Below are 10,727 nucleotides of genomic sequence, written 5' to 3' on the forward strand. Positions count from 1 at the left end.
AAGCACAGTCCAGGGAAAGCGTCCAGGCCTCCTCGGTAACTCAATGGTACTTTCACAAAACTTCACTGAATAGTGACATCACCGCACTGATTGCTGCGACGACAGCATATTCCGCAGCCGCCGGCAAGGGCTCTCCAGGTAGTTCAAACGACGCTGCTGCTAAAATCATCAGTGATCCCGCAAGCTTGAGCCAACAACTTCAGAAATCGGCGCTTTTAAGCTGTGGGTATTCAACCACCAGCGGAAGTACCAGGACGCCCGCTATCCCCGCAGCCGTCGGCCCTGCTTCCTCAGGCTCCTCACCCGACCTATACCCACGGACGTAATGTCGGCGACGTCCTTGCTTGCTCAGGAGCTAGATCGTTTCTCCTTGCGAACTTCCGTATCCTTGATTTCCACTATACAGTCAGTGGCCGCATCGGAACTACCGGAGTTTCGTGGATTCCAGGACAATGCCATACTGTGGATCAAAGCGGTTAATGCTCTCGGCACCCGCAATGCCTGGCTAGGGCATCAGAAACGACTGTTATCCATTGAAAGCCCTCGCGATGCTGCCAAAGCTTTACACAATCATGAAGGCTTCAGGCAACAATCTTGGTCGGAAGGATGTGCTAGCTTAACGCATCTATTTCGGTCACTTTTTCATGCCTCTGACTCTGACCCTATCCCTGTCGACCTGGACTCTACCGTGGATGGGAGCTCTGCGACCCACCACCTCGACAGTGCACCTCTTGGCACCCTAGCTCAAGAAGGACATCGTCCTTCCTGTGCAGCCATACGGTGTTCCAACCAACCATCTTTCGGAGATGTATAGGGAAGATCTTCGATTGCCCATCTGTTACCCAGCACCGCTACGCAGACAAAATCGCGAACGCGAAGGAGAAGCGCTCGACACCGACACCGGCTCTGAGCAGGGCTCTATGCCACACCTTTCAGATTCCATGACTTCCGCACCATCAGACTAAAATGCCAGACACAAGTCCTAGCCATAAAAAAGCCGACATCCACCGTTCCTGGCTCCTGACGTGTGAGCTTGTTCCCCGGAACCACCACTTCATTCTGACTTTCACTGTGCTGCCTTGAAGCCGCGTGGCCTACAACACAGAACTTTTTCGCACGGCGTCCATCGGTGAACGACCGGGCGTCGACAAGTTCGGAGGTTGAAGCGCTGAAACCGACGTAGCTTTGGATACTCATGCCAATCTTGGCGGTACGTGCAGAACGGTCGAAGCTCGTTCGCATCTTTAATTCCTCCGTTAGTATATACAGACTACTGACGTAAACACGGAAGAGAAGCACAAACTAGGCAACACGTGCGACCACAAATTGCATGGGGTCAGCTCAACCATGCAATCACAATGACACAGTCAGCGCGACAAACCAGAACCATCGTCGTCGCCAGAATTTGAAGCCAGGCCACAGCACGTCCGAGACCAGTACCGACCGCTACGACGTAACCTGTGCCGGCCACTACGTAAGAGCCAGTGCCGCCCAGCAAACACGCTCATGGCCAATCCGCAAGCCATATATATATATATATATATATATATATATATATATATATATTCACTCGCATAACACCTTCACACTTCTTTTTTCGGCGGTCTTTTTTCGGCGGAAAACAGATGCAAAGTAGGGGGTGCGAGAATTACGCGGGGAAAACTTCGCACGAAAACATACAGGGCAAAAAAGAAAACGAAGTGGCCGCAAATCGGAATTCTCACACCAGCAACTAAGTACTAACAAAAATTACCTCGAAAATAAAAGCAGAGGTTCAACACAAGACAATATTTATTTGAGACACAAAAAGCGCAAGCATATAGTCGAGAATTAGAATACCATGCATACGCAACGCTTGTGGGCGTTGCGGGTATAGCGGTAGCGTTTGTCACTCAACAGGAGCACTCCAAAGGTAAGCATAGGATGTCAGTATTCGGCTGATGGCTATTTACCAGAGTCGTCCACAGTTTCCTTCTAAAGAAGTAATGTTTACCATCAATTCCAGTCTCGGGCACACGGCAGTCCGATGGTGTCTTGGTGGCTTTCAGCTGCCATCACAAGTAGCGAACACAAAACTCGTCGACTCCAAAGGGCCTACCGGCGGCCCTGTTGCCGTTGTTTAGTGCATGATCAATCACTTCCAGCTTGAAAGCAGCCGTGTAGCTTCAGTATCGCCCCATAACGTGACAAGATTACCGACACAACATACAAAACACGCCGCAACGCGCACTTGCCGCTTTGACTTGGCTTGGATTGGATCGAATTTCTGTGCAATAATAGTACGCTCGATGCTTAAGAGATGGCGCCAGACTGCGCGCGCCATCATCATCAAAAAGAGTTATCGGTTAAGAAGAAGGTGAAGAAAGCTGAGACCGATATGTGGAGAATTGACATGATTAAGAAGTCCGCACTAGAGATCTATCGAACTTTTAAGCAGGAAATAGCCAATGAAAGGGTCTATGATAATACTCGGGGTAGTTCTCTACTGTTTGAGGCCAGGACGGGAGTATTGCGAACAAAGACATATCGGGCCAAATACGAAGGGGAAGACACGGTACGCAGTACGTGTGGAGAGGAAGAAGAAACTGCCGAACACTTGATAATGTTGTGTAAAGGGCTTCACCCTGTAGTTCCGGTTGATGGCGCAGAGTTTTTCAAAGCACTGGGGTTTAGGGACAGTGAGGGCAAAATAGACCTTAAGCGGGTAGAATTAACTAGAAGAAGGTTATCTGATTGGTGGCTAAAGTCAAGGCACGAGTGAAAATTTAACCTTCGCTGCAAAGTACGAATCCTCAACCTCACTATTTAAGGAAAAAAATAAATCTAGTTTTGGTTCATTAAGTATTACGGCTTGGTAGCGCTAGTCACCGCCCGATCTAAAGGGTACAGCCAATCATCCATCCATCCATCCATCCATCCATCCATCCATCCATCCATCCATCCATCCATCCATCCATCCATCCATCCATCCATCCATCCATCCATCCATCCATCCATCCGACAGCTGGAACAAGCAGACGACATTATTGCGGCAATTTTCTGGGGTGCGATTATTACTCCAGGAAAAAAAAATCGCCGTATTTTTGCTGGGCGAAGGAGGGGCGGGTGCGAAAATTACGCGAGTAAATTATATATATATACACGTGGGTCCTGGCGGCGGCGACAAACGTTGACGTGATAAATAATATATATATATATATATATATATATATATATATATATATATATATATATATATATATATATATATATATATATATATATATATATATATATATATATATATATATATATATATATATATATATATATATATATATATATATATATATATATATATATACATACACGTGGGTCCTGACGGCGGCGAGAAACGTTGACATCTTGAGCGAGTCCACAATATTGCTATCGCAATAAAAATATTATTGGTGGCATGCGGCTGATTATGTCTTTGTAACATTGCTAGAAAGGCTACATGCCGTATAGGTTCAGTTGCAACATCAGAAAGCAAGCCGCTATATAATCCATTGTCATGCCCGCTAATAAGCCAAAGGTTTGTTTTCTGGCTGATCTGGAATAACAGATCATGATGGCGAAAAGCTCTGTGCGGCGTCTTTAGAAACACCGCCAGAGTGAATTCACGCCCCTTAAAGAGTCGCTTGCGTGGGATGAGGCCCCCGCTCGGAGTTCATGCTCGCATTGCAAAAAGTAGCCGGCAGTGCAGAAATAGGTTTCTGTGATTTATACTGTTACTTCAGCGAGAGAGAACAAAATCGATCTGTTAAACAGGATAAAGGCAGCGGTTGAGTCGTTAGTACTCCAACCTAATGCTCTTTTGAAGAGTGCAGTACCTTTGAGCTCGGCTTGTCTCATGGTCACGCAGGGATCAATACAGGCCTAAAATAAGGCTTACATTTTCCCAAACCAGATCCAGATAATCGAACAAGGTTTAACTATGGAGGCAACCAAAAATGCATTGCAGCAATAGACCTGAAATCGCGAAAAACGCTTCTGACACACGACGCTGATGCCCGCACTGCATATAGAGGCAACCAAAAATGTATTGCAACAATAGACCTGAAATCGCGAAAAACGCTCCTGACACATCACGGTGATACCCGCGCTGCATATGAAAGTCCGACAACCTCGGCAAGCACCCCTTTTTGCGCGGCGCAAGAAAGGTCAAGGGCGTTGCTGGGTTTCGCGTGCTACGCACTTGATATCATGTTCCTTGGTAGTATACCTGCACTAAACACAGGATTTAGAACTTCCCCAACAGCGGGGTGCAAGAAAGAGAGGCATGCTCAACATGCCTCTGGCACGAGTTTCTCCTCGCCGCCACATTGACCATTGATGTTTTCTTTATTTCTTGTTCTTTCTGAATCGCGAGAAGTCGTTGCCACGCACACGTTTGTTCCGGTGACACTAGTCCAAGTCTTTACTTCAGGCGTTGAACGATGACCACGTTGAGCAGGTTCGCCTCCTTCAGCGTCGCCTGGTCGTTCGTGAGTTCCTTCCTCGGGAACATAGTCTGCAGCGTGAAAGTCGCTGCCTCGTACTCAGGCCGGGCGTTCACAATGTACTTGCGAATGTCAGCTACCGTGTTGGTCTGGTTCATGCGTGCCACCAACCTCGAGCCATCGTGGAGACGAATCTGGATGTTAGTGGTAGGCAAAGCCTCGTTCAGGTTTATCGCCTTCTTCGCGTTGGCCTCAGCGAGTTCGATCGGTAGCATTGTCACTGTTCGCCGGATCATCGTTGGAGTCACGGCGCCGAGCCGGTGTCCCGTGCCTTCGAAGGGCATCACCTTTATACGCTGCGGTGCGAAGAACTGCTCGTGCCGATGGTCTTCCATGATTAAGTCCACCTCGGCCCCTTCCGCCTCCTGCAGCATCTCCACGGGGACTTCTCCCTGGCGGATGGACTGGAGAAACTGTTCGCTGCTTGGACTGTCATACGCCCGCAGGGGCCCATCGTCGACGCTGAAACCATTTTCCCACATTTTGAGCACCTTCGAAATGGAACATTGAGGTGCAGTACGGTCGACTGGCGCGACTGTCTCTCCAGTCTTCGCTGCATCGTCAAGCTTGCGACCAGCACCCGAGAACGAGCTGCCAACAGCACCTGCAGCCTTGCCCGTTTTGTCATCCGCTCCCGGTTCCATGGTTGCAGCGCCATGTAACCTGGCTGCCCTGAACATCTCGGCCACGAAGTCCTCCTTGTTGTCGGTTTTTTTTCCTGGCGCTATAATCTGCTGGCCGCTATTCTCTGAGCCACCAGCGTAGAATGCCTGGCCTTCATCCGCACTGTTCTTGAATCTGCGGGCTAGATCAGAGAACCCCCGAATTCTTACGGATGACTTGGTCTCTGGCTTGGGTGGGTCCGCTATGGTGACGTGCTGGAGCTTCTTTGGTTTGTCGGGTGACGGCTGCTTGGAGCTCGAAGGATCCATGTTTTTGACAGTGTACTCACTGGCTGACGCGGGTGAGGGCTGAAGGTCTGAAGACGCGTACTCGAGGCACGTCGTGCAGCTAAATTAGGGGCCGAATCACCAACGCAATTTGGGCTTCGCTTCTGACTGTTCTACTTCGGGGACGGTGATGATAATTGTGATGTTGACGACGACAACGAGAAGTTACTACACTGCTAAGTGCATATCTGCAGTGGAGTGACCATGAATATTGGTTTCGCTGAGCTTTCAGTTACTACTTGAAAATTAATATAGCGAAGCTCTAATGGGCTCGGTGAAACCTGTATTTGTCCGTCATATTTGTGCAAGTACTGCTAGGTCGTTTGTGTGTCACAAAAATAGGCAAGCCCCACTACTTACCACTGTTCTACTCATAGTGAAGAAGAAAGCGCACGAGTTGTTAATACGAGTTAAGATTTCCAAGACGGACTTAACAGACAATAAACAAAACCAAAAAAAAAAAACTAGCAAACAGGCAGAATTATCCCTAACAAATTCAGGGGTCGCCTATTCCAGCTTCGCTGTTAAACCATTCGTACGCAGTGCTCAGGAGGCGACTTCACATTGGCAACAATTCAAAATAAGGCAATGGCGAAGCTGCAATTTTTATGCAATTGGGCAGTGAGACCACACAAGCGAAAGATCAAGAGGGTTCAATATTAACGTGTTTTCGTAATGTTCTTTGTCCTCTTATTCATATTTCACTGTGTAAAATAATGTTACCATGAATGTTGCGGCCCACAAACCTTCAAATAAATGCTACTAAATGAACTTATAGAAATTTGGGGAGGGACGAAGCATGCAGCGTTTCGAAAGGGATTCCTTTGATGAGGCATTAGTGATGCCAAGCCGGCAACTGAGCTTGTACGGATGAATGCGACTGAACTAACGTTTTTGCGAAACAGCGTCAGCATGCGGCCTAAACTAAGGTGGCTTTATGGGTGTCATGAGGCGAAATGTAGTGATATAGTTAATGAGAACTGTCTGACAATCAAGTCGAAGAAGTTATACGGCGTATTATTCTTTTAGTAACTGGCATATGGTTGTCAATAAAGCAAAGTGTACGAATAGACAACTCGCCGCCAGCGTCGACTGAACCAGCAACAAATTCAGCGGTGGTGGTCATCCTCTAATACACTTTATTGGGTCTATATTTGCAATACACCTGCGCAAACTACTCAACCAGCATGCGTAAGTCGACGACCGGTAAGCGTTTGCAATGCTTGCAAAAAACCATTAATTGGGTATGAGCAATTAGCAATAAACTGACAGCTTAACTGTGTGATTTTGCTGATTGACACGTGAAACGAAAGCCAAGTGTTCAAACATAGCTCAAACTATTCTTTCACTCCCCTACAACGAAATCACACACTTCAATAAAATTGGCACGTGAGACTACGTTTGAATGCTTGTGACTTTACTCCGATTCCCGTCTCTGCTTAGAGAACTCCGCAACGAAAGAAATTTTTCCATACATTCTGATGCCTACCTCAACAAAATTACGTTGTAAGAAAATCATATATTTTTCTTACACCGTTGACAGAACAGAGTTTCCAAAAACTAACTAGAGGGGACTGTGTCACTGCGATCGTTCAGCGACACTGGGAATGATGGGTAGTACACACATTTGCCTATTCTTCGTACTTGCGGGCGGCAAATTTTACTTTCGGCTTCATTTATTGCTGTGTTTTGGTTTCCTTTTGAAATTGTAAAGTTTGACTTGGAAATTCATCTGGGCAGACGCCATGGTGCGTAAGCTGGTCCACTGGAGAGGCTCTCAATCCCTTCGGCACCCAGTCCGCCAGACGCTGTCGAAGATTTGAGTAATTACCCAGACCATGTGACAAGCGAAGGCGAGTTCCTGACTTTCCACTACGGACCCTTTTGTCGTCTCTTCGAGCAGAAGCGGTGACTGATGCCCTCGGCGACTCATCGGGCGACGGGGAAGCTGGTGTGACCGGTGCCAGAGCTGACGGGGGAGCGGCGCTCTTTTAATCCTCAATCAAGTAGCCGACCGGCCGACTGCCTATGCCCGCCAGGCATTGTCCCTGCTCGCCGGAAGATGAGACGTCGTGTCGCCACGACGTCGTAAACAGTTACAGAGAGGACAACAAAGACAGCATCTTCCCTGGAAGAGACCATGCCGGCCGCCGCAAATCGCCCTGCTAATTAAGCGAACAAATCGGCGGACCCTTTGATGTATGCTGTCAGGATCGTGGGAACTCTCGACTAGCGGCACACACACGACGAGGAAGAGCCTTGCTGGCGCCACCTTGCAGTGCAGTGTTCACAACTCAATATTGGACGTTCACGTGGACCGTGCACACTCGTCCCCCTCACCTGTTGTGTGTGTGTGTGATTGGTGTTCCACTCGGAGAGGAGGAGCCCGACAGCGCTTAAAACGACGCTGCAGAGTGCTGGACGTCGCTCTGAACCATGTAACGGTTCAACCATCACGCTCGTGGTTAGTGAACTCCTAACCTCATGCTATAAACCTCTTTTGTTTTCGTATCCTCTTCTTGTCAGCGTTCAGTTCCTTCACCCGGTTACACCACGCTACCACAGGAGACCGGGCAGTCCCCCATTCGCAACAACTGATGGCAGCGGTGGGATGCGATCATCAGCGACCTTCCTTTCAACCCTAACAACTGGTGGCAGCGGTGGGATGCCATCATCTGCGACCTTCTTTCTGCAACCTTAACAACTGGTGGCAGCGGTGGGATGACCTTCGCGACATGGTGCTGTGCTGTGATGAGTGCTTGGTTATTGCTTTGACTTTCCAGGCTTCAATTGTGTGAGTTTATTAGAAGCTGGATTGTGTGTGAATTAGGGAGATTACCGTTTGTGAGTTTTGAGTTGTAGGGATCCCATAAATATGTGTGAAATGCAGGCCCAAAGTACAACGGCATTCATGGCGTGGAAGGCAATGCTAAGAGATGAACTTTTGGCTGTGAGTAAGCATCTAGGCATTGAAGTAGCGGAAGGATTGGGCAGGACATCGATTGTGAGGCTGATCTCGCAAAAATCCAGTGAGGAGGACATTAAAAACGCAATAGAGATTTTTGAAAAACAGGAGTTGGAGGAACGAAATCAGAAACGAGAAAGGGAACGGGAAAAATAGGAACGGGAACGAGAGGAACGAAAACGAGAGGAACGCGAAAGAGAGGCACGGTAACGAGAAATACAAGAGAAGGAAATAAGAGATAGAAAAGAGCGTGATCGAGCACGCGCCTTGGTGCTCGAACAATTGGAACAGAAAATCGAGGCAATGAGACGTAAAATTCAGCCATTCGTAAGTGTAGTGCACGAGAAGTGCGATGATCAAATAAGTGAGGGGCAGCCCAGAACTTTAGGGAAGGCTAGCACGTTTAAGGACAACAGCAGCAGGTTCGATAAAGATCCAAATTTGAGTGCTGCTAAAGAGGCTGCGCTGTGTAGAGAGGCCGACGAAGGCCAGAGCGAGTGCGACGAGGTGCTGTGCCAGTTAGCTGTTAGCGAAACAGCTATGATAGCTGTAGAAAAGCTGGTACAGACCTCAACTGTGTTTGTCGCAACGGTGGATCTTGCAAATGAGGTATTAGGCAAGGAAACCGGAGAAAGCTCAGGAGCAGCAGCGAAAGCAGAGAGTGAGAAGAACAGTGCGGTTGTAGGCAGCTCCCAGCAAGGCGAGCGAGGTTTTTCGAAGGGAAGCAGCTGCACTGTTCTTAAGAGGGTCAAGCTGTCCTCCAGTCTAGAGTGCGAAATAGGTGATTTTTTTCGAAAATCATTTAAACGGCGCAGTGTCGACAGCTGACGAGTGCAGTGAGAGTATTAGCGACCTTGAGCTGCGAGTGGTAGGCTCAGAGACGAGTCGCAGGAAACGGCACTGACCCAAGAGACGTCGGAAGGCCGCGAGCGAGACAAAAGACACTACGCGGGTAAAAAAAGGCGCAAAACCTTTGAGCCTAGCTAGCGAGCCTATGAGTTCAGTACTGACTTCAAAGTCGGTTTTCAGGCGTCCGAGCCGCCGGACGAAAAGTAAAAAGGAAGCAGGAATGCAATCACATGGAAATAGCAAGTCTTATGTGTTGCCTTTGAACTCTATTACTGCCGATGACTCAACCCGCGACCAATTTCAAACCAATGAGGGAAAGGTCGGTCGCAAACGCCGCCGAAAAAGGAAGAAGCGTACGCGAGTGACAAAGTGACTAAAGAATATAAATGGCGGCAATCGGCCGGGCGAACGGGACAAGGGTAGGTCAACGGCCAGTTCAACAACAAGGTCTTTGTGTCGTGCAGTGAGGCACAAGCGGCGAAATCGTGGTCTACAGCGTGCCTCCTCGCGACGGATTGTGCGGTGGAGATTTCGGGCTTTGCGTGGGCGAGAGTGTCGAACGTGTGCTAGAAGAAGGGCCACAATAGTTAAGCACCCCGCGGGAGCCAGCCCAAAGAGGGCATGGCCACTCTTTCCCACGCATTGCTGGGGTCCCCTCCGCCGTGGGAACTCTCGACTAGCGGCACACACACGACGAGGAAGAGCCCTGCTGGCGCCACCTTGCAGTGCAGTGTTCACAACTCAATATTGGACCTTCACGTGGACCGTGCATGCTCGTCCCCCTCACCTGTTGTGTGTGTGTGATTGGTGTTTCCCTCGGAGAGGAGGAGCCCAACAGGGCTTAAAACGACGCCGCGGAGTGCTGGACGTCGCTCTGAACCATGTAACGGTTCAACCATCACGCTCGTGGTTTGTGAACTCCTAACCTCATGCTGTAAATAATTGTAAATAGTGCTATAAACCTGTTTTGTTTTCGTATGCTCTTCTTGTCAGCGTTCAGTTCCTCCACCCGGTTACACCACGCTACCACAGGAGACCGGGTAGTCCCCCATTCGCTACAACTGATGGCAGCGGTGGGACGCCATCATCAGCGACCTTCCTTTTAACCCTAACAACTGGTGGCAGCGGTGTGATGCCATCATCTGCGACCTTCCTTCTTTACCCTTAACAAAATAAAGACTCAACCCTTTTCAACTATGTGACCCGATTTGGAAAGGCAAGTCTAAAGATATAAGGTGGTGAAGCGCAATCCCTGAACATTTGCCGATTTTTGTTTCTTGAGAAAACAGCTCTCAGCCACTCTAACACACACGGAGCGATAAGCAGGCCAAAAGAACGAAGGTTAGACAAATGTGTGCACTATCCATCATTCCTATGCTTACTGAAGCGCCGTGCGTTGCAACTCCGAGAGACACTAGCGCCAGAGTTCGCTCTAGTGTATAC

The 10,727-nt window shown here is 48.7% G+C and overlaps 1 protein-coding gene across 1 annotated transcript; it reads right to left on the reverse strand.

Annotated features, from left to right (window-relative positions):
• Positions 1–4,292: 4,292 nt before the first annotated feature.
• Positions 4,293–5,581, reverse strand: LOC119169697 (NSFL1 cofactor p47). Its single transcript, XM_037420725.2, has one exon. It carries the CDS (start codon positions 5,450–5,452, stop codon positions 4,439–4,441), a length of 1,014 nt encoding a protein of 337 aa, XP_037276622.2. The 5' UTR covers positions 5,453–5,581; the 3' UTR covers positions 4,293–4,438.
• Between the last annotated feature and the right edge of the window lie 5,146 nt (positions 5,582–10,727).

This window comes from Rhipicephalus microplus, chromosome 2 (genome assembly GCF_043290135.1).
Source record: "Rhipicephalus microplus isolate Deutch F79 chromosome 2, USDA_Rmic, whole genome shotgun sequence".
In the NCBI taxonomy this organism is placed as follows: domain Eukaryota; kingdom Metazoa; phylum Arthropoda; class Arachnida; order Ixodida; family Ixodidae; genus Rhipicephalus; species Rhipicephalus microplus.

What these genes read in the sequence shown, in the direction of transcription:
- LOC119169697 (XM_037420725.2), bottom strand. Translation starts at nt 5,452, where the DNA reads ATGGATCCTTCGAGCTCCAAGCAGCCGTCACCCGACAAACCAAAGAAG.